At 35.3% G+C, this 25,298-nt stretch overlaps 1 protein-coding gene across 2 annotated transcripts in view; it reads left to right on the forward strand.

Moving 5' to 3' along the window:
• NUP37 (nucleoporin 37) overlaps positions 1–23,188 on the forward strand; it is a 42,426-nt gene extending 19,238 nt beyond the window's left edge. For both annotated transcript variants that reach the window (XM_045872734.3, XM_045872735.3), the window contains exons 6-10: positions 13,249–13,339; positions 19,734–19,915; positions 20,405–20,455; positions 22,324–22,417; positions 22,922–23,188. In XM_045872734.3, coding sequence (XP_045728690.1) covers positions 13,249–13,339; positions 19,734–19,915; positions 20,405–20,455; positions 22,324–22,417; positions 22,922–23,035 — 532 coding nt within the window. In that variant the 3' untranslated portion in view covers positions 23,036–23,188. The remainder of the gene's footprint in view (positions 1–13,248; positions 13,340–19,733; positions 19,916–20,404; positions 20,456–22,323; positions 22,418–22,921) is intronic.
• Positions 23,189–25,298: the final 2,110 nt, after the last annotated feature.

The raw sequence follows: 25,298 nt of genomic DNA on the forward strand, positions 1-25,298 counted from the left end.
AACAACCCAAATGTCCATCAACAAATGGGTAGATTAACAAAATGTGGTATATCCATATTTTGAAATACTATTCAGCTATAAAAAGGAATGAAGTACAGATACATGCTACAAAATGGATGAAACTTAAAAAACATTAAGCTAAGCAAAAGAAGGTAAACGTAAAATATTCTCTGATTCCATTTATATAAAATCTCCAGAATAAGCAAATCCATAGAGACAGGACACACATTAGTAATGTTCAAAAGCAAACATTAGTGGCCAGCAATAGTGGGGGTGGGAGGGGATAGGAGTGACTGCTCAATGGGTATAGTGTTCCCCTTTGGGATAATCAGAATGTTCTAGAACTAGAGAATGGTGATGGTTCCATAGCATTGTGAATGTACTAAGTGGCCCTGAATTGTGCCCTGTAAAGTGGTTAAAATGGTCAGTAAAATAAGTGAATAAAATGTCAATAAAATTTTTTAAATACTAAGCTTTATTATGTAAAATATTATAGTCTGTACAAAGGAATATTACATTACATACATAACAAAAGAGACTATATAATAGGAGCAGGATTATAATATGGATTCTTAAAATTTTGTACTAGAAAGAACAGAAGAAATATTTCTCTCTGACTCAGTGCCAACTTAAAATAATTTTTAAAATAAATATATTTTGATCTATACATATTTTCTACTGTTTGACTTTGTCATTTCCAAGAGAGACACAATATTATAATTAGCTAGATTTATGGCCTTAGGGACATCTTTTCAAAACAATCTATCCCCTGAACAGGTTCATAAGAGTTATGTATTTTATTTAAATTGCTAAACTCTAAATCAGGATGAAGATAGTTCTTACTTATACTAGTATGTTAATCTATGGATTAAAAAATTGTCACTTGTTTATCTCGTTATAAAGAACAAATAATTGGGGCGCCTGGGTGACTCAGTTGGTTAAGCGACTGCCTTCGACTCAGGTCATGATCCTGGAGTCCCGGGATCGAGTCCCGCATCAGGCTCCCTGCTCAGCGGGGAGTCTGCTTCTCCCTCTGACCCCCCCCCCATGCTCTCTCTCTCATTCTCTCTCTCAAATAAATAAATAAAAAATCTTTATAAAAAAAAAAGAACAAATAAATGTATTGAGAATAAATTAATCTATAGACTAGTTCGTTCAGTCAGCAAATAATCAAACATCTCCTGTGTACCAGGCACTGTGCTAGGTACTCAGTCATCACTGACTTATTTTTTTTTTCTTTCTTTCTTTGGAGTGTTGGGACGGTAGGGGAAAGAGGAGAGGAAGGGCAGGGGGAATCACTGACTTAGTTTTAAACCTGTGAATAATCATTTCAGAACAATTTCAGGCTTCTCCAAGACTGACAAAGGTATTTTATTTTGTATAAACGAATTACAATATTTTTTTTAATATTTATTTATTTATTTGCGTGAAACAGAGATAGTGAGAGAGAGCACAAGCAGGAAGGAGGGAGAGAAGCAGACTCCCCGCTGAGCAGGGAGCTTGATGCGGGGCTCCATCCCAGGACCCTGGGATCATGACCTGAGCCGAAGGCAGACGCTTAACCAACTGAGCCACCCAGGTGCCCAAATAAATTACAATATTAATAAGCAAAGTATTACTAAACATTTTATTGAGTGCTTTACTGTATGTTAACCACCACTCTAATTACCTTACCTATGTAAATTTAATTAATTTTTACAACAACTCTGAGATAAGTACTGTTTTATGCTCATTTTACATGATAGGGGTACTGAGAGGCTAAGTAATTTGTGGAAAGGGATAGAGCTGCTGTTAAGTAGAGGAACAGGCATATCAGGCAGTCTGGCCCTAGTACCTGCATTCACCTGCCTGAGTGACTATTTTCAAGTTTATTCTGAGAAGATGGTATTCATATCTAAAAATATTTTAGATCTTTCTTACTTCTCTATATTCTGTAATATAACTTCATTAATTCAAACTGTGAATCAGGGTGTTACTCATAGTCTGAAATGTTATAGAAGATGATAAATTTTATCTAAGCTTCCATGTAGTTTTAGTATTCTGTGATCTATGCAAGTTTATAAGAAAATCGAGTTCTCGTTTAAGTTAGCAGTTCCTTATCAGGCCTAATATCCCCCTTTTAAAATATTTTATAATGCCAGCTATACAGTCTTAAACTCATGAAAATATAAGCTATCAAAGTATAAAACCATCAGAAATAATTTTAGTACCTTAATTGTACTATACATTTCTATAAAAAGAAAACAAATTGTTATAGAATAACATTGCAGTGTGTGTATACTCAGTATACTTACGTATACTACATTAAGAAGACATAGTGAGATAGTCTTTGTCCCTCTTTACAATGAATAAAGTTGAATATGAGAAATATAAGATGACAGGAAAATGGAAGGCAGAAGCAAGGCTGCCAGTGCAGTTTCAGGGATATGGTTTGCATAAGGTACAATGTAAATAGTGCCATCTGGAGTTCTGCAGTGTCATAGCCCTGAGTAAAGCTATGGTTATTAGAATAAAACTCATGTCAGTAGTAATAGAAAAAAATGAAAGAGGGATATAACGTTTCAAAGTAGAAATAACACAAGACAAATTATAGAATGTCAAGTTGAAAAACTAAGGAAGGATAACATTCTTGCAAATCAGTCAGTTTTTATATGGATAATATCAGAATAATTCACTGTTGTGCCATGTGATGGAATACTAACAAAGGTTGCAAAAAGTGTATCTTCTATCTTGAAACACCCCCACCTTTTGACGTATTTCTAAATTTCATTCTCATTTAATGAATCAATCCATTTAATCTTCAAAAACCTTATGTGGTAGGTTTTCTTGTTATTCCTTTTACGTAGAGGGGAATTCCAATTCCAATCTAGCTTACTCATTATGCTGTTTCTACTTTAACACTCTAAGTTTTAGTCTTTTTATATTATTGAAAAGGCAGATATTCAGATTACCTGTGTGTTCTGATCAAAAGCAGACATTATGTAGGGCTTAATAAAATGGATAGAAATGTAGTTAGAGTCATGTCTACAGAAGTGTTATCTTTTGCTTGTGAAGAATTTATAATTTTTGAGATACCTTTGCTAAAACATTCTAGTACCAGTTCTTGAAATGAAGATGTCATGTTCCTTCTTTATCCTTCATTAGCCCAGTTTATAGATGAGGAAGAAGAGTAAAGAGAAACAGACTTCTGTAGAGGATAAGGAAAATTATTCTAGAGGAGACCGCTCTGGCCTGTGCACTAATAAAGTATTTTACAGGGTCAGCCTTGTTTTACCGCCTTAGCATCATCACAGCATCTAGAAGGATGCCCTTGTGGCAGGTACTCAGTGAGTGGGCGAAGGAACGAATACCAGTCTGTACCTGTCACAGCATCTTGCCACCACCAAACAAAGCATCTAACAGGAGTTGTGTTTAAGAAAAATCCGCAGGTAAATCATGGCACTGCTAGCCATTCAGCTTTATGTTTGATACCATTTCTTTTGTGGTCCCTCATCGTGTCCACCATATTCAAATACATATGCATACGTACATAGACATGTATGTATATGCATATGCACAGGGAGATGTCAGTACCGGTGTTCATAATTATGACCCAGCATTATCAAAAGGAGGTTAAAATTATTATAATATTTGAGAAGTAAATAAGTGCATATTCATTTATAAAAACTAATTATCCCATACCTCCAAAAGAAGGTAAAAATGATATTTAAGTATTTGATAGGTTAAGCTTATTATTTTAAAAACTCACTAACACAGAACATCTTATTCCCAGTCAGTGCCAAATAACAGATGTTCTTGTATATTAAAAACAGTACTGTTCTGTAAGAACAAGTCAGATCAACAAGTATTTATTAAACATGTTTAGTATAGCCAACATTTAGTACTTTGGGAGATATAAAAGAAATAGAAGACCCAGTACTCACTGTAACTACAAAGAATGTCAGAAGTAAATCCCTTCCCCCCCCCCAATAGTCTTTTTAAATATTAGATAAAATTTATGGTGAAGGAAAATTGGCTTCTAGAAACCAAGGAATTCTTAGTTTAAGACTAAAATAATAGAAACATGTAATGTGCTATTCATTTTGTCTATAAAACATGGGATATTAGTAGCTGTCATGTTCTAGTTGTCATCATTTTTAAAAAGAATGGGAGAGGGGTAGCATATAAAAAATAAGATTTTTTTTTTTTTAGGAATATAATCAAATCATTGAATAAGGGAATACTAAATTACCTAAAATATTCACCAAGCCAGTTGTACTGTTTTTTGAAAAATTGTACAAGAGGAAAAAGAATGTTTATCAAATGTCTTCTGTGTACCCCATGCTAGCCAAGTTCTTTCCATATTACCATTGTTCATGTACATTTGATAGTCTTCAAAATCCATAGCTAAGATGGGGTGCTCCGACACCACCCCCACCCCAAAGGGGATCACAAAATATGTGATTTATTTTAAAAATAGTCCTTGCAGGAAACAGAGAGAAGGGGACTGAGAACCAAGCGTTCCTTGGGAGGTTAATCCCTATTCAGGAGCAAATAAACTGTGCCTAAATAATTCCAGGTACAAAGTGAAATCAGGAGAGTTTATATTCTTTATTATAATGTTATGGTTAAATAATTGCAGAAATAAAATTCTCTGCTTATCTTCTAAAATTCCATGTAATTTTTGTAACATTTTGAATCAAGATCAATTATTGCACAGTTATAACAAGAGCTTTAAGAGTGGGATAAATAAAGTTTGTGTTGGGTTTGGTAGTAGTTTACCTCCAATGAATGGAATGTAAGGATTCTGTGTCTTTATAAGTACTATCCAAAACTTATACTAAAATCTGTTGATCACATTTGCAGACCTTTTTTAATTCAATGCAGTGAAATAGTCTGTTAATGCAAGATTATAATAGAGTAAAAGTTTTAAAGTGATGCAAGATTTTTCTAAATTTTTATATGATTGTGTACTAGTCACACTATGTAATATTCAACTCTTTGTTCTCTCTCATGTCCCCTCGTAGATGAAATACAAAACCAGTATTTCATAAAGTGTATTACCGTATCAGTGATTGCAGTAATTTAAGCTTGTTTTATGTGGCCCTCGTGTGGTTGCAGTAAGTGAATTGTATAAATGAGAATCAGATCCATAAACATTTTTCAGGTTTATTTTGAAAGCTCGTTTATGTCACTAATAAGGACTACTTTCCCTCATTTACAACATAAGAGTCAAATTTTAGGTTATAAAATATATCAAAATTTTTCTTGGAAATAATGAAATGCTAATATTTCCTGGATAATATTACTGGTGTTTATGTTAGTTAAAGGGAAGGTCCTTTTACTCTGAATTCCTTGAAGATGAAATCATTATATATGATCTGTTTGAAAACTACCATATGGTATTTCTTTGCAGTTGAGAGTTTAATTTTGAGGTTTATTTTTAAATATGACAAAATTTCTCACAACTCCTATCCTTCAAAAATCTATCTGTCTATGTAAGTTGTTAATTATCCCCTGGGGCAGCCTCAGCTAGTTTCTCACCTCTGTGATGATAAACTTGTAGTCTCTGCTGAATTTGTTTATAATTTCAAGGAAACAAAATGAAGCAACGACATGTGAGCTTGTAAGTTTTTTTTTTTTTTTTAAGATTTTATTTATTTATTTGAGAGAGAGAGAATGAGAGAGAGCACATGAGAAGGGGGAGGGCCAGAGGGAGAAGCAGACTCCCCGCCGAGCAGGGAGCCCGATGCAGGACTCGATCCAGGGACTCCAGGATCATGACCTGAGCCGAAGGCAGTCGCTCAACCAACTGAGCCACCCAGGCGCCCTGAGCTTGTAAGATTTTTTTAACTCTTCTAAGGCTTTGTGAAGATTTACAATAGTAGATTATTTTATGTATGGTATAGTTGGTTTATTAGTGTTATGTTTGAAACAGGCCTCCTTTGTCTCCCCTCTAAAACATCCACAGCCTTTGATTATTGACTCTATTTTTGACTCATTATTTTTTGTTATTGAAGGATCAAATAATAAGCAAATGCAATTATCTCTCATTTTCCTCCTTATAATTCTTACACTCAAGTCAATAAAATTTCTGGTAATCCTTTTCTTTTATCATTAATAGTAGTACATTAATACCACTTGCTTAGTAGTCTCTAGCATTTAAAAAGACAAAGCAAAATTAGGCTAATGTTATTTCTCAATATATGTGAAATACTGACACATACTGAAAGTACCCTATACAAAATTCTTCTTTTATACTATTATGCCATTTTGTAAAAAGCTTTTGCCCAGCTGACAAAGTTTATTTATTCACCACACTAACCTATCATACCCACTGTCAAGATTTGCCCATCTAATCCCTAGATTTGTGCCTTCAATAATGTGGTTTCCCACCTCTGAACTCCTTTTGCACCTAAAACCAGACATTTTAGCCCTAAATTACTTTGTAATTTGTTTCACTTCTTCCTAATTCTACATTCACTTACTAAGGAAATATACTGTTTTCCCTTTTTTTTTTAAATTATCCAGAACGTAACGAGTGACTTAGCGATCGATTATTTGGAAATGGGAAGGGAAGATCTTCATTTTATTATCACAAAACTCAATGAAGAAAGTGTTTGTTGTCTAAGAATATTGGAAGACCCTTTCTTGCACCCAGTAACATTGTAAAGTACCTCCCGTTCCTTTTTTTTCTTGCTTTCATATTTAATTAATCAGTAGTGATTCATGTGATCCAGTCAAGTCTCTTAGAAAGATTACAGTTAGTATTTTTTGCTTTACTGGTTAGAGAAGGCCAAATGGATACAGATGTGTCATTTAATGTCATCCATTCCTTCTTTTTTCTGTGTTGTCAGAAACATTTGGTAGCAGAAATTTCCTTCTACAGTGAACTCCTTAACAGACAATGAGATGCCAATAAAAAAATGGAGAACGGGGCACCTGGGTGGCTCAGTCGGTTAAGCGGCTGCCCTCGGCTCAGGTCATGATCCCAGGGTCCTGGGATCGAGCCCCGCGTCGGCCTCCCTGCTCAGTGGAGAGTCTGCTTCTCCCTCTCCCTCTGCCTGCCTCTCTGCCTACTTGTGCTCTCTGTTGAATAAATAAATAAAATCTTTAAAAAAAAAAAAAATGGAGAACAAATAAAAAGAGCAGAGTATTACCCAGGAAATTTCCTTTCAAATCCTTAAAAGGAACATCTCCCTCTATTAATTGTCAATTTAAAAGACCCTTGAGAATATCTAGGATATCTCCAGTATGCCAACACCCAATTTATGGGACCTTTTTATTGATTGAATAGGACAATTACATTTAAATACCATATGGTAGGGATACTTAATGTTCTGAAGAGCACTCAGCCTGAAATGAGGCAATAATTTTAACAATTAACTACCAAAAGTAAAGTGTAATTCATAATCTTAGATCTGGACAGCTCTCCATCTGTACATTTTACAGCTAAAATCTAAGAGTTCAACTTAGGACCACAGAGTTGGGAGGGCTGGAGGTGTTTGTTATAATTATAGTCAAACTGGGTCAAAACTGTCATTTATTTTATTTTACTTGAAGTACTATCTGTACTTTAGTGCTCTTTGATTTAATCTATAGTATTGACTTAATATGTCAGTAAATTAATTTTACCTTAAATCTTTTTCTTTGAAATTTCCCTTGCAAACATTTAAATAGGTATATGGTGTATCTCATATAGCTCCTGATTTTTGGTCAAGATAATTTAATTTGGGGGCGCCTGGGTGACTCAGTCATTAAGCGTCTGCCTTCGGCTCAGGTCATGATCCCAGGGTCCTGGGATCGAGCCCTGCATCAGGCTCCCCACCCCACAGGAAGCCTGTTTCTCCCTTTCCCACTCCCCCTGCTTGTGTTCCCTCTCTCTCTGTGTCTCTCTCTGTCAAATAAATAAATAAAATCTTTAAAAAAAAAACATAATTAAATTTGACGTTATACTTCTATAATCTATTATCTTTCCATGTGCTTGATTATGTCTATTAAGAAGGCTATGAATCGGGCGCCTGGGTGGCTCAGATGGTTAAGCTTCTGCCTTCGGCTCAGGTCATGAACCCAGGATCCTGGGATCGAGCCCCACATTGGGCTCTCTGCTCAGCGGGGAGCCTGCTTCTCCTTCTGCCTCTCTCTCTCTCTCTCTATCTCTATCTCTTATGAATAAATAAATAAAATCTTTAAAAAAAAAAAGAAGGCTATGAATCCTTACAGCTTTTCTTTTTTTGTGACATACCACTTCCCTGAAAAGTATGCTTCTGTGGTTGTAATTAACTTTAAGTAGTTTTATTCATTATAAACAAATTAATTAGCAATAAATTTGAAAATATTAATATGAATTTTCAAATTTATTATTTTTTTTTCCTGTTACAGTAGAAACTCTCTTATCTGACATGGTCTAAACCTATAGTTCGTTAAATAATCAAAAAGTCAGTAAACTCAACCAACAAAACTAAAAGACAACCTACCAAATGGGAGAAGATATTTGCAAATGACACATCTGATAAAGGGATCGTATCCAAAATATATAAAGAACTTATACAGCTCAGCAGCAAAAAAAACAATCCAGTTAAAAATGGGCAGTAGACATGAAGAGACATTTCTCCAAAGAAGACATTCAGGTGGCCAACGGACACATGAAAAGATACTCAGCATTATTCAGCATCAAGGAAATGTAAATCAGAACCACAATGAGATAACACCTTACACCTGTCAGAATAGCTAAAATCAAAAACTCAAGAAACAAGAAGTGTTGGCAAGGATGTGGGGGAAAAGGAACCCTCATGCACTGTGGGTAGGAATGCAAACTGCTACAGCCACTGTGGAAGACAGTATGGAGGTTCCTCAAAAAATTAGAAATAAAACTGTCCTACAATCCAGGAATCACACTACTGGGTATTTACCCAAAGAATATAAAAGCACTAATTTGAAAAGATATATGCACCCCTATGTTTATTGCAGCATTTTTTTCAATAGCCAAACTATGGAAGCAGGCCAAGTGTCCATCAATAAATGAATGGATAAAGAAGATGTGTGTGTGCATGTGTATATGTATAATATATATATTGTACATGGAGCTAGAGAATATAGTACTAAGCAAAATAAGTCAGAGAAAGACGAATACCATATGATTTCACTCATATATGGAATTTAAGAAGCAAAACAAATAGGGCACCTGGGTGGCTCAGTTGGTTAAGCAACTGCCTTCGGCTCAGGTCATGATCCTGGAGTCCCAGGATTGAGTCCCGCATCAGGCTCCCTGCTCAGCAAGGAGCTCACTCTCTCTCTCAAATAAATAAATAAAATCTTTATAAAAAAAAAAGCAAAACAATTAAACGAAGTGGGTAAAAAGTGAGAGAGAGACAAACCAAGAATCAGATCCTTAACTACAGAGAACAAACTGATAGTTACCAGAGGGGAGGTAGGTGGGGGATGGGTGAAATAGGTAAAGGAGATTAAGAATATACTTATCTTGATGAGCACTGAGTAATATATGAACTATTGAATCACTATTGTATACCTGAAACTAATATAACACTGTATATTAACTACATTGGAATTAAAATTTAATTAATTAAACTGATCTAGTCTAAAAATGTGAGTTAACTCAGGAAATCATTTTAAGAGACTGTCTATCCACCTTATTTTAATATACAACATATGGATGAAAATTTACCAATGTGCTAATTGCCGATTTTTTAATTTTAGACCAAGACCTTTATTTTTCTGTAATTTATGAGTCTGTTGATGAGCACTGGACCTTTTTTTGCATGAACCACACCCATAATAGTGTCTATAGTGAAAACATTTGCTAAGTATTCTTAATTCAAATGTATCTAGACTTTTTACTTTGATTGCTTAATCTTTTGTAACTGACACACCTTCCTAATTTAAGAGCAATTTTAAATTAGAAATTTACCTTTAGTTAGTTGCCATCAACTTAGTTTCATTGAAATAGCTCTTTCACATTCATATTCTATCAGCTTACATAATACTTATTGTGTAATTATACTAATAAATAGGCATGGGTTTTACACCCCTTACAGTGGTTTACTAAGCAAAAAAAAAAAACATATTCCCTCTTGGTAAGTCTACAACAAATGTACATGTGAGCTTATTAGAAAACAGCCTTCTTATTCCTGTCAATTCTACAGAGGGAAAAAGGAAGAATCTGTCAGAAGGAAGTCAGTTAAGAGCTTTGACTACACATTGTATTCACAACATTTTAAAATTTGTGCAAATTAATCCATACATAGATACGTGAAAATAACATAATATGCAAGAAAAAGGGGAGGATTTGAAAAATCTGCCTTACAAGTAAGACCAACTGAAAAGTTGCACATTTTGCCAGTCAAGTAATTGTTTTTGTCGTAAATTTGTCAGAGAAAGTGTAGGTTTTTTTCTGTTGGTAATTAAAAGAAATATGAGAGGAAAAAAAGAAAAATAAGGTACGACCAGTCTGGAAAACTATTTGACAATACCTGCTAGAGTTTAACATATTTGTAAGCTATAATCCATCAATTCCATGCTCAGGTATATACTCTGCAGGGGTGGGTGGGTGTGTGTTTGTGTGTGTGTAGGGGGAGTGGGTATGTGTCTGTATTCACTAAAAAACATACAAGAAGATTTATGGTAGCATTATTAACAATGACTATAACTGGAAACAGCCTAAGTGTCAACAGTATAAGTAAATACATTACAGTGTACTTAATTAATGGAATACTATCTATATAGCAATGTGAGTGAACAAAGTACAACAACATGCAACAATGTTAGTAAATCTCACAAAATCTAATGATAAGTGAAAGGTGCCAGACCAAGAAAACACATACTATGTGATTCCATTTTATGATGTTCAAATCAGGCAAAAGTACACTATGCTGTTAGAAGTCAGGAGAGTAGGTGCTTTTTGTGAGAAAGCAAAGAAGTATGATCAAAAGGAAGCCTGGGATGACTTTTGGAGTTCTGGAAATACTGTTTCTTAATTTGGGTGCTATTCTCTCTGAGCTCTATGCTTAAAATTTGTGTGTTTTTATGATGTATGGTGAACTGCAAAAAAATTATCCAAAAAATAAAAGAATGTGATTTTATCTGATTGAAGTAATATTAACTAGATGAGCCATGAAGTAACGACAGAAAAATGAGTTGAGCTCTACAAAGGGATTTGAGAAGAACAATTATGGAATCTATCAAAAAGGGAAATAAGACTTAACAACTTAAAGTGTACCATCTGTAGCTTATTTAGTTATGATAACTCATTTCAGCCCAATTTGTTGTATTTTGCGTACTTAGTACTTAGATTATGCAACCACTGAGAATTATTTAATAAGCATATAAATATAAACCATAAATCACTTTATCCTAGTCCTGTAAAGTAATCTGGATCACCCTCCTCATTTTTAAGTCAGTTTTGTTTTGTTTTTTAAGCATCAAGTTCTGTCAGGATAAAATACTGTTTAAAAATTAGACTAAAATTTGGTTCATTGGACCAAATTAAAATACATTTCATTAACTGACCTGTTTTTGTAGAATATCCTTATTCATAATTTCTACCTCTTTGGTTTTCTTCATTTGAAAGAAAAAAAATCATGAAAATATTCTGATACATATTTATTCAATTTATATAATAGCAAACAAAAATCAAATACATATTAGAATAAGTTCAAAAGAATGGAGCCTTTAAACCATTCTCTCATGAGACTCACTGAATTTGCAAGACATTCCTACTATTTCAATAGTAGTAAAATATATGCTATCCCAACACTTTATTATGCAAGAGGAATAGAGAAGAAAGAAATAATCAGTTGCCATAATTAATAATCTTATTCACTGAGGGAAGTGAAACACAATTGCACAATTGTGATTCCCCTCTTCAATGAAATTTTAATTGTTTCCCTTGTATAGTAAATATAGATGAAAAGTTGATTTGGCAAGAGAAAAGAGTATGCTTCTAAATTATTTAATCAAGTAGATAATCATTTTGAAAAACACTTGTGTTAGTTTATATGTAACTGATATTTCATGATTGGAGACCCTATAATTTCTACATGGGAGAAAAAATATTTGCAATAATGTGCTTTGGCACAGAATAGTAGCATTGTTCAATACATGTGTCTACTGTTTTTGAAGTAAATCTTTCCCTATACTTTAAACATACATTCCTTAAGTTTGTTGAAATTGTTTTATAGTCCCTACTGAGATATGAACTATAAACCCTAGAAGAAAAGGTCTAAGCATTCTAATGAGCTGTCTTAATTCTTAATTTAAATTTTTAAAGACCAGAATTCTGTGGGTGCTTTGTCAACCACTCACCACTTCTGCCTCCTGCCATGCTAACTCTACCATATTCTGGACCAGTGAGATATAACTGGCTGAGTGTGAAGGATGAACTGGACAACTAGCAGTCTGGGTGGGGGAGTAGCACTGCTCACAGTAGAGTGCCATTATTGAGATTTCTAAGTCTTGATCTCTACTAGGAGGTTGGGAAAGAAATTGAGATAGAAAGCCATGTCAGTGAGTAGCTTGGTCCTTGTTACTATGGATTTGTAGTATTAAGGAGAGGAAGAATAGGAGGAACCAGGTATCTGTTCCTTCAACCAACATTTAATCTGGTTTAATCTGGTAGCTTTCAATCAAGGCCACCTTTGATAAGGAGAATTGGGGAAGTGAGCCAGATCAGAGAAGAATAGGATAAGAAGTAGCCCCTGGCATGGAAAGCCAAAAGCAGAAGGAATAAACAAGTATGGAAATTATCTCCCTAAATTCAGATCACATCACCTCATACTAGCTTCTTTATGTGTTATTTTGAAAAATGGGAGTATTGGGGGGGGGGTGTGTGTGTGTGTGTGTGTGTGTGTGTGTGTGTGTGTGTGTGTGTGTGTTAAGCACCCCTGGCAGCAATTGTTATTGAAATGACTACTGAAGTAGGAATGCAACCTATTTAGTGAACTGGAAACTTGAAGATTCTGCCCACAAAATAAAGATTATATGAATAATTTAATTTGGTTACTGTGTTGCAGTGTTAAATTAGAAAATGTGACTTTTTCCATAACTGAGTATGGTAAAACTTAAATTCTTCATACTACTTTCACATTTTCTAAAATAATTATGTTAGTTTTTTTTTTTAAACATATACTTTAGGTATAAATGTCTATATATTATAATCTCTAGTTAATAGCTTTGAATAAATTCATGAAGTGTCATTTTTTTAGTAGTGATATAGCAAAAATATTTAACATTGTATTCCTATTCTTTTATTAGGATTTGGAACTTGGAAGGAATTCAGACAGCTCATTTTGTTCTTCATTCCCCTGGAATGAGTGTGTGCTGGCATCCTGAAGAAACTTTTAAGGTTGTTATTTATAACTTAGCTTTCTTTTATTAAGCTGAAAAGACATATACGTGTGTAATACATGCATATATAGAGGAGAAAAATCTATTACTTTTTCCACCTCAGAGACTCTAATTGTCAGAAATGCATTTGGACTAGTCTAGAATTCTGTAAGTTAAAAACTCTCTATAATTAAGCTTTTATTTTACAGCCATCAACCATAAATGACATTTTTCAGAGCACATTTTTCCTGCTCTTTGGTAGATTGCAATCTAAAAACAGATGCCCAGCCTGTCTAGTAGCAGTATTCATTAAAAAAAAAAAAAAAGGTTAAAATCCATGCTTGAAGCCATAATATGTAAACAGAAAGCATCTGTGGCATAAGGCAGATTTGAGCTAGCTGCAGTGGTATTCAACTCCTATTCAGAGTAGAGCTTTCTAAAATTCTAAAAATACACTGCAAGTTATTATCAATTGACCTTAATTCTTATTTCATTGAGAAGATAGGACTCATTCAACAAGTGTTCTGTCATTTGCCAGTATCTGCTCTTGGGCATCACTCTATTTTATCTTTCCCCAGAAGCTAAGAAGTTACTGTGTTCATCTTGTTAAAGTTAATTCTTTAGCTGTGTAGATCTCATGCCAGTTCCCTAGGCATCTTGCTTTTATAGCTGTCTAACGTCTTCATGTTTCTCCATTGACTCTTTTCTGTCCTCATACTTGCACAAAAAGATAAGCTTGATTAATTATAGCAAACACATAGTACCAAATATACTTGGCCCATTGTCAGCATTTCATGTTAGCTCACTTAATCCTCATGGCAACCTTATGAGATAGCAACTGTGATGACCCTCATTTAACAGATAAGGAAACCATTTCTGTCACTTCTATCTTGAAACCCTGCTCACTTGATCTTTGATGATGCATTATTCTAGTCCTCTTGAGCATCTCTGCGTGTATCTTCCCTTTTTCCTTCTCTTCCAACTTTTCTTTCACCATGTGTTTGTCAATTGTTGGCAGAGGTAGTTCTCTCCTACACTGTGCCCTTTAGGTGTAAGAGAGGATAAAAGAATGAATAAAGCCCCTGCCCTTAAGTTATACAATTACTGGCTTATAAGGAAGAAAAACATGTAAATACAGCAACACAGATTTTAAGTGTTGGAATTAAAAAATCTAGTAAGTAGACCCATGACATAAAAAAGGATTAATCAGGGCGCTGGGGTGGCTCAGTTGTTAGGCATCTGCCTTCGGCTCGGGTCATGATCCTGGGGTCCTGGGATCAAGTCCCACAAAAAGGATTAATCAGATCTGCTGATAGCCTTCACAGAGGAGGTAATCCTGAGCTGAGATGTCCCAGACTACGTAAGTATGTTCTCTGAGCCTTGGGATACCATGAAACCTTGTTTCAGGCATATTGGATCTTTCATCAGTAGAACTGTACACTCTGTATATATGCATGAGTAAAATTTTCCTATTTATTCATATTAAATATGTAGGGATTGTTCCACGTATAAGTATTGTTTTTGAAGGCAGGTCCTATATTTTATTTTATGCAAGATTTCTCCCCTGTAGCAGTGAGTCTACGTGAAGTATAACAGGGATTCTACCTAAGTGTTAATATCACCATGTATAAATACAATAGGCTACCTTTTTTTTTTTTCTAGAGAGAACAAACGAAGGCAGGGCAGTAGGAGAGGGAGAGAGAGAATTTTTTTTTTTTATTATTTGAGAGAGAGTGAGAGAGCAGAAAACAAGCAGAGTGAGAGAGAGAAAACAAGCAGAGTGAGGGGCAGAGGGAGAAGACGACTCCCCCACTGAGCAGGGAGACCTATCTGGGGCTTGATCCTGGGACTCCAGGATCATGACCTGAGCCGAAGGCAGACGCTTAACTGACTGAGCCACACAGGTACCCCAGAGAGAGAGAATCTTAAGCAGGCTCCATGCCCAGCACGGAGCCTGACACGGGGCTCAATCTCCCAACCCTGAGATCATGACCTGAGCTGAAATCAAGAGTTGGACGCTTAACCAACTGGAGCCACCCAGATGCCCCAAATAGGCTACTTTTTTAAATCTGTGACCTAGATGAGAAATGAGAACTTTTCTTATAACTTCTATCCCAAAACTTGTATCTTAATGCTTGTGATTCAGGTCCCTTTCCTTTATATGCTTTAAGTTAATTTCTGTTTTACTTCTGTATATCATTAAAACTCCATCCCACCCCACCTCCTTTTTTTATTGTTTCCATGACTTCAGAATGTTTGGAAGTCCCTACTGTAGATCACATACACTCAAAATCTGAAATTACTTTTGATGTCTTCCTTCTATATATGCAAACTTTTCCAGGTTTTTAATTTTTCCTTCCCTAGGAACACATTACTAGAACACATTCCTCTGCATTAAGGTGCATTCTTCACCTTTCTTTTCCCACAAGTAACTCCTACCAAGGCTTAGCTGTTTCAAAGGTTTTGGCTCTCCACTCTTTGATTTTTCTTAGTTAAACTAATCTTAAAATACCCATTTCATCATGTCACCCCTAAACACAAAAACCTAAAATACAGAAAGGCGACACAGAAGTGATCTCGAGCAATTAAGATCTTAAATTCAATTAACCACAATTGGAACTAGGATTTTACCAGGTAGTCATAACAGAACCAAGAGTTTAGGATGTCATAGAATCAGAGAATTGGGACTGAGGACATCTGAGTCTCTGACTCTAAGAGAGTAGATTGCTGCTAAATCAAATGAGTTATAACAACCGACACTTGTTGAATGCTTTCTGAGCTCCGGGGACTGTGCTCAGTATTTTACATGTGTTCTCTCATGTAATTCTCACAAAACACTCTGAGGTTGGTGACATTTTTCTATCCATTTTATAGATAAGAAAACTGAAGCACCAAAAGGTTAATAAGTAATTTGCCCAAGGCCACACAGTCACAGATTTGACCTTATTCTGGTTCAGGTACTAGTGTTCTGTGCTACAAAAGCTATATCCCCTCTTAATTCAGTGCATATTCTGTTTATGGTTTTGGGAAGTCCTAAAGGAAAAATTCCCCTGTAAACTTTTTAGCTCCAGCAGTTCCCAAACTTTTTTACTCTATCTGCTTTCAACCAAAAAAATAAAAAAACATCTATCATCACAATTGAGCACAGTTTAAAAAAGATAAATAACAGAACTGAGTTTTCAATCTGACTTCAACCTATAATAATAGCGAATGTTTTGTGCTATGACCATTCTAAGTGCTTTACGTGTATTAATTCATACCATACTATGAAATAGGTGCTGTTATTAGCTCCATTTTTACTGATGAGAACTTAATGCACAGAGAGGTCATTTGCTCGAGGTCATACAGCAGAGCTAAGACCCACCCAAGCAGTCTGGCTAACAACAGCTGCATTCTAAACCCACCTGCTTTATTGCGCCTCCTAATTTAGGACCTAGGACCCAGATGGACTTTGCCTGTCCCCAATCCATAATTTATACCTGAAATCCTTAAGATTTTTTGAGTCAGGCTTAAAATCTCAAATATTTTTATTAGTTCCTAGCGACGCTTCCTTGGTCTCCTCTCCTCAACTATATATTAGCACACCAAACCATTCACCGGTCTTCACAGTCTAGCTTGTAGTAAGAAATACATGTGCTCTGTAGTCAGACAGACCTAGGTTCAAGACCTGAGTGCAGATACAGGCTCTGCCACAGGCTAGCAGTGAGACTTCAACAAGTTACTTTTGTCACTCCACACCTCAGTCTCTTCTTCTGAAAAATGGGATTAATGATAGTAATATTTTCATACAGTGGTTATGAGGATTCAGTAAGGCAGGGCATGTAAAGCTCAGTGTTGCATTTGTTTTTGTTGTATAACATGTAACTGATCTGATGTTATTCTTAGTAGAATTAGTATTATTTTAACATTCTGCCTGTTAGAGAAAAGTTCTAAATTCTACCTTTTCTATTAAGAATCCCAAAATTGGAAAGACTACCAATATTCTACTTATATTCTAGGGTCATTTTTTTTTTTCATAATTCTCTTCTCTAGATGGGAAATTTCTTGGTATCAAGGATCATCTTTTACTTTTGACTTCTGTGGAAATTAGCATAGTATTTTGCATAAACATGTGTATATAGTTGATCTTCATTATTCGCAGATTCTATATCTGCAAGTTTGTCTACTCACTGAAATTTATTTATAACCCCAAAATTAGTACTCATGGCATTTCACAGTTGCAGACATGCACAGAGCAACAAGAAATTCGAGTCGGCTAAGATGCACATTTACAGCTAAGGCTGAATGAGGCCAGTGCTCTGCCTTCTTGTTTTAGCTCTCATACTCTAAGCAAGTGTCCTCTTTGTGGTCTATTTAGTGCCACATTTTTGTGCTTTTTGTTGGTGATTTCACCATGTAAAATGGCCCCCAAGCATAAAGCATTTAAGTGCTAAAGTGCAGTCTAGGGTTCCTAAGTGCCATAAGGCTGTGATGTGCTTTATGGAGAAAATAATATGGTATTAGTTATTCAAGCATGAGCTATAGTGCTGTTGGCTCTGAGGCTTGTTTTTTGTTTTCTTTTGTTTTTAAGATTTATTTATTTTATTTTAGAGGGGGCAGGGAGGGGCAGAGGGAGAAAAAGAGGAACTTAAGCAGAGTCCGCACTGAGTGCAGAGCCTGATGCAGGGCTCAATCTCAAAAACCTGAGATCACACCTGAGCCAAAACCAAGAGTCAGGTGCTTAACCGACTGCTCCACCCGGGCACCCCAGCTGTGAGTTCTGTGTTAATGAATCAGTATAATGAAACACGGTATCTTTAAAAATACATAATACCAGATTATGCATTGGTCAGTTGACAAAAATGTTATGCCCAGAGACTCACAAGAACCCAACCCTTTATTTCCTCTAGGATCAGTGTTCAATATTTACTAATTCCTTGTTTGCAGCAATTTAATAGGCTCTAACTACTATGAATAATAAGACTCAACTGTGTGTGTGGGCAGTGGGGGAAGGTGGAGGTAGATGCTCAGTAAATGTCTCTTAGATAATGAATAATAGAATGACTGCCAGTAGTCCTAAGCCAGACATGATCTGTCTTATTAGAAGTAGTAACAATACTTTAATGGTGTTTTATGGGTTTAGGAAAATACAGTTATGTACAATATCACATTATAGCCATTTGATAACATTTTGAGTCTGATGTAATTATCCCACATTTCACAGGTAGGAAAAAAGCAAACTCCAGGTCATTCAACAGATTAGTAGAACGCAGGATTATTGACACTGTCTCTCATTCTTTCCAGGCTACCACTGTTACTTCACACCTTCAGGAATGTTTTCATATAACCAGAATTAGGAAGTAAGAACTTTACAGAAAATGTAGAGAGTTTTTAAACCATTTTATTTGGGCAACAACTACTTATCTATTCATAGCAATCTCTTTACCTTAACTCTCACAAATGGGTATCCTAATGCCTTGCTTCTTTGATTCTAAGAAATAAATTTTTTCACATGTTAATATTTTATAAAATTGAAATTTATCTTATGATTATTTTTGCATTGATAAGATATTTCTTAGAAAGGAAGGGAAGGAAGAAGAGAGGGATCAGGGAAGGAAGGAAGGAGCAAGCTCATTATTCAACATCTTAAATCAGTAGTATTTTAGAATAAAGGAAATATTGAAGTAAGAGTAACTACTATATATGGAGTGGCTGCTTTGTGACAAGCATAGTACTGGGTGCTTTACATGTATTACCTTTTTAAGATTTTATTTTTTTTAAGTGATCTCTACACCCAACATATCGGCTCAAACTCAAAACTCTTGAGATCAAGAATCACATGCTCTACCAACTGAGCCAGCCAGGCACCCCCCTATAATACTCATTTAATCAACACAACAATGCTGTAGCTATTCTTATCCTTATATATACATTTTAGAAAGAAGAAAGCTGCCAATCAAGGACTTGTAATTTGACCAGTCATTTAGCTTTTAAGTGGAAGAAGCAGCCTTGCTCCCCAGGCCAGTCTGTGCTCCTTACACCATGCTGCCTTCCATTCTGGAAACAATCTCATGACAAATGAGGATGTGTAACACATAATATAGCTCTGTTGAGAAATACATACTTAGCTATCCTTTCTAGACACATAACTTAAAGCTGTAACTTTTCCCAGAATGATTCTTTGGACTTATTATTTCCTAGTAACCATATATCATCATTTAAAATTGTACTCAACTTTCCTGAGTCTTTCTTTCACCAGTTTTCTGTAAGTTTTTTAATATTTGACAGAGATTTTTACATAGGCTTCACCTATTTCATTTGCGTTTGATGTCCCATTTGTAATATATGCAAATGTTTACATGTTATATATAATACTGAATTACTGCCTCAGATTTGGCTAGTGAATTAGGTGAATTTTTTTTTCTGTCTTACAGCTGATGGTTGCAGAGAAGAATGGAACAATCCGGTTTTATGATCTTTTAACTCAACAGGCTATTTTATCTCTGGAATCAGAACAGATGCCATTAATGTCAGCCCACTGGTGCTTAAAAAATACCTTCAAAGTTGGAGCTGTTGCAGGAAGTGATTGGTTAATTTGGGATATTACTCGATCCAGGTATTTCCTTAGCAACTATCTGTTGCATACCCAAAAAGTCAGTCACTATTGCTAAATGATCCACAGAGCCTCTCTTGTATACCTGAGCCTCACTATAGAGCAGAAACAAGTCTCTCTTGAAAAGGACCAGAGCTGTGAGTTTTTACATAACAGAGATAGATGCCCATGCTATGCAGATTTACTTTGAGAGTAACCCAGGAAGAACAATGCAAAGTAAAAAATCTTTGATCTAAGCAGTGTTTATTTATGTTAAAAAAAAGAGAAAAACGACTCTGTTGAATGATGGTGTCCTGTAACGGTTCTAAATCATGTCTGTGTCTCTATCATGTTTCATCTATGTTAATCCAGTGCTTATTTGGAATTTTGTCACAGTTTAAGTACATTGGGCATTGTGTCCTTTAAAGAAAAAATACCGTTTAAACCTTAATTTAAGTTCCTCTACTTGAGACCAGCACATAAATTCATAAAATACAAAATGTTACCTTTTAGTTATCCTCAAGATAAGAGGCCTGTCCACATGGATCAAGCCTGCTTATTCAGGTAATGTACCATTTTTGTTGGAGTTATATTTAATTTTTTGAATTTGGTTATTTCGTCACATGCTGTGCCACTATCTCGAATACTTTCCCAGTCCTCTCCTTTCCACGGAGGTGTTGGGGGTGTTTTGGCGTTTGTTTACTGATTGTTTGATAAATGGTTATTTTGCTTTCCTAACTAAGTCTTTGCTTTTGTCTTTTTGTCTGGGTGAGGGAGTGATTCATTTTCTTTGAAAATTTTATAAAATACAAAACATATTGCCATTCCACTAATACCTCTCCAACAATTTGTAATATATGCTTCCTTATATTTTGTTCTGATAGATGTAAAATGTAGGTGGGCCCATGTTTATGCATATAAACTTCATTGTTGTGCTTTAAATGAGAACACACTATATTATGTATCTGACTTTTTTTCTACTTAATATACATGTCTACCTTGTTCTTATTGACTTTTGTGTAATATTCCATTGTATAATGTAGTCATTAGGGTGCTTTTAGCTTCAAGTAACATGAAAACTTACTAACTAAGACTAAAACAAGTAGTACATTTCTTATATGCTGTATTTCATCAAATCTAAAATACCCCCAATAAACTTATAGGACTTGGGGACACCATCATTTTTTGTACAACTTCGAAAAAAATATATTCAGGGGCGCCTGGGTGGCTTAGTCATTAAGCGTCTGCCTTCAGCTCAGGTCATGACTCTGGGGTCCTGGGATCGAGCCCCGCATCGGGCTCCCTGCTCCGCGGGAAGCCTGCTTCTCCCTCTCCCACATCCCCCTGCTTGTGTTCTCTTTCTCACTGTGTCTTTCTCTGTCGAATAAATAAATAAAATCTTTAAAAAAAAAAAAAGAAAAAAATATATTCAACAAAATGTAAGATGCCATAGATTGTAAGATGCACTCTGATTTCAGAAATGTGAGCACATCATAGAGACGTGATGGCTTCTGAAGGAGGCAGTCTCAGGATTGGCTCAGTAGCTCACCAGTGCCAACAGGAGTTCAGCCCTTTCCCTCTGCTGTCCACAGTGCCGGGGCTTCGGTTCTATAGCTTCACAGTTACAAAATGACTACCAGAGTTCCAGGCGTCATAGCCTCATACGAGCTTGTCCAAAGTAAGAGGAGGAGAAGGAGCACTCCTCTTTTATTAGGGATTGCTATCATTGCCTATCATCCGTCTGGTCAGTCACACTGTCAGAAGGTAGTTGGGGTTCCGTTAGCATGGAAAAAGGGCAGAAAGGCTGTTGGACAGCAACTAATAATGTCTGCCCATATTAACCAGACTTTAGCCTTTTCTTTCTTTTTTTTTTTTTAATCAACAAATCCTTTCTTTTTTTCATATATCTTCCCCACTGTACTTATCATAGTGCTAGGCATGTCGCTGGAGCTATATTAACACTTTTTGTTTCATTAACGGTATTTCAATGTCTAGGATATCTTGAAACTTAAATATTCAAATATCTAAATATTCTAGGTGTTTAAATGCATGAATTTATCACTAATCTTCTAACAAATGTCAATAAGAACATTAATTTTTTTAATGTATTGCACTGTGAAATATTTTATATTTGTCTGATGCCGTGTTTATATCCCCCACCACACTGTCAGCCCTTTGGTTATAAGAAAGGAACTGCTAACCTGTGTAACTTTGGAACTTAACAAAGTGGCACATTGCAAGCATTTAATAAATATTCACAAAATGAGAAAATATTTATAGCTAACTTCCCTGAAATATCCAGTCCAGTTGTAAAGCTGTATTAACAAATTTAGACTTATAAAATTATTGGTTTTGTGCAAAAAGAAATAAATTGTTTTAGAAAAGTTTGTAGTTATCTCTAGGATACTATGGGTATTTTTGTCTTTTCTTAGGTGGTCCACAATTAATGAGAACTTGTTTGCAACCACTGGTTATCCTGGCAAAATTGCAAGCCAGTTTCAGATTCATCATTTAGGACATCCTCAGGTAATTTGGAGTTGTTTTATGGCATATGTGTTTTTAAATTTGTGTTTTCTACTTTTCTACTCATAGCCCCCAAATCTGTAATGTAACTAAAGACATTTGTGAATGTCTTATCTGCTTATATTGGAAAGAGAAAGCATTTTTTGGTGTTTAAATCACCAGTGGTAACAGACCTTTTTGCCAGTATTCATGTAAGAAGCATTTTATTTCTTTTTTATTTCCTTCTTCATTTAAACATAATAATTTTACTCGCTTGCTTGGTTTAGGCTACAAAAATGTTTGAGTCTAAGCTAAACCAGTTTACTCATAGAGTATTTGTATCCTTCATTCTAGCCCGCTGCAGACAAATAATGTGTATTTCACCTATGAGGGAGCATATTTTCATTCTATTTCCTCTGTGTTAGCCAAAGACAATTTATCAATGCATTTCTTATTTTTGTAGGGTAGTTTTTACTTATTAACTTTGGTGATTTATTAAGTTTCTGTAATTCTTCACGTATTTTGTAGCCTGTCCTCATTGGTTCTGTAGCCGTCGGATCTGGCCTCTCCTGGCATAGAACTCTCCCACTGTGTGCAATTGGAGGAGACCACAAGCTATTGTTTTGGGTAACTGAAATGTAAAACAAATTTTCTGTGTACCTTAGATCCATAAACTTTGTATTTTTAATACATATTTTGGAGAATTCCTTATTTTTATATCAAATATACTGTAAGCTCTAGAAATGTCCCATTTGTTGCTTCTGTTAAATAAAATGTTAATGGTTTGAAAAATCATTTTCCTGCTCTGTTCTATATATGTGTATATATTCATACATAACACATACATATATTTTTCTAAATCATCTTTTAAGGCTATAATTGACTCAGCAGCTCTAGAAAAGAGATGACTAGAGAAACATATATATTTGTGATTTTATCACAGGATTATCCAAAGTATATCCTGTCCTCTATACTTCAAATATATGCTGTTTTCCTAATTCTCAGAGACACAAACATTTACAAAAGGAAGACAAGGTATTTCCTTTCAGTGTTACTCTGGAAGTGGTTCAAGGTATATGTGTGGGTGTATCCATTTTTGTTAGCATTCTGTATGTGTAAGGGTCTTACAACTTCCTCAGTAATAATAAAAAATTATTATTCAGTTTAATATAAAGAATGATTTTCAGGGGTGCCTGCGTGGCTCAGTCAGTTAAGCATCTGCCTTTGGCTCAGGTCATGATCCCAGGGTCCTGGGATTGAGTCCCACATCGGGCTCCCTGCTCAGCGGGAAGCCTGCTTCTCCCTTTGGCTGCCACCCCCCTGCTTGTGCTCTCTCTCTCTCTCAAATAAATAAATAAAATCTTGTAAAAAAAATGATTTTCAGTTTCTTAAAAATGTGACTGATTTACTCAATCCTGTTTACTATATGCCAATTTGGGGGGGGGGGTTGTTTTTGTTTTATTTTTAATTTTTTTTTTTTTTTAAGATTTTATTTATTTGACACAGAGAGAGAGCGCACAAGTAGGCAGAGCCGCAGGCAGAGGGAGAAGCAGGTTCCCACTGAGCAGAGAGCCTGACGTGGACCTTGATCCCAGGACTCTGGGATCATAACCCGAGCCGAAGGCAGACGCTTAACCCACTGAGCCACCCAGGTGCCCCTGCCAATTTCTTTTGACTAGACATCTCAGCATTCTTAGAAGTTCTTTCTGGTGTATGGGATAAAGCTTACCTTGAAAAGGAATCATAATTTAATCTTGACAGCCTCTGCCTTTTATGAATCTTCACCATTTTTACCAAGAAACTGAAATGTTTTTGTGATGGCCCCTAGTGGCAGTAGAACTATATTCACCTGACTCTCAAGATCACTGAAATTATCATTATGCAAGGCAGCCATATCATGTTTTTGTGACACATCGTGATGTAATCAGAAAAGTATAAGATTATGGTTCTGTTTATCCGTAAAGTATAGAGGAAAATTAATTCCTACAAACTCTGTGTCCCTGTGAATTAATGCCCTCTGCAACTGCATTTCCTCTTACAGAATGGAAATAGGAATTACTGTCTCATGGAGTTATTGTGAGTATTAACTTAAGGTGAATAAAAATACCTAACATGGGTCTGCCTCACAGTTCGGGGATTTGTAGGTATTATTAATTTATTTCAGAGATGTACAGTTCTTATTTTTGAGGAATTTAAGTGTTATTTTTAATTAAGAATGCCAATGAATATTTTTTAATTGTGTTTTATTCATAAGCTGTCTTATAATACATATCTAATGGAATCAAGAAAATTAGCTTTAAGAGAATGAAATGTTGCAGATAGTTTTTTTTTAATGCAATGAAATTTTATAATCATGTAGATAGATGTTTGGTATAAACTGTTACATGCTTATAGTACAGATAAAAAATTGCGTAGCATAAGCAATTTCCAAGTCAACTATTTGATACAATAAAATATTATTACCAAATAGTAGAAATAGTTTCCTTTACCCCTTCATAAGCAGATTGGAACTTAAAAAGGCAAAGGGCAGGGAATTTGGACTTATTTCCTTTTAACAATTTCTGTGATGGGACAGAGAACCCTAAAAGCATCAGGATAGACAAAAGAATTTGTAAAAATTTATCATTTCAGGATGTGTCCCAAAAGTAAGGGACACATCCTATTGAGATGACAGATTGAGCCAGTGCATTTGAAAATTGTCTTATACTTAGGAAAGTTGACTTAGGAATTGAGTGGGTTATGATTAAGGATGGAGATTAAAAAGGTATGTTAGCCTTGGATATTTGGGTGTTTAGGAAATGGGTTCTCTGGAATGAGGCCTTATCCAAATATAAGTTATCTGAAGAAATTACCCAGTAGGACTACTGTCTGTTAAGGGAAGCTGTCCTGGGAAAAGGTAACCCAT

The sequence above is a fragment of the Mirounga angustirostris genome, unplaced genomic scaffold (assembly GCF_029215605.1).
Source record: "Mirounga angustirostris isolate CCGP_5_RB_7025 unplaced genomic scaffold, mMirAng1.0.hap1 SCAF_5, whole genome shotgun sequence".
Classification (NCBI taxonomy): Eukaryota; Metazoa; Chordata; class Mammalia; order Carnivora; family Phocidae; genus Mirounga; species Mirounga angustirostris.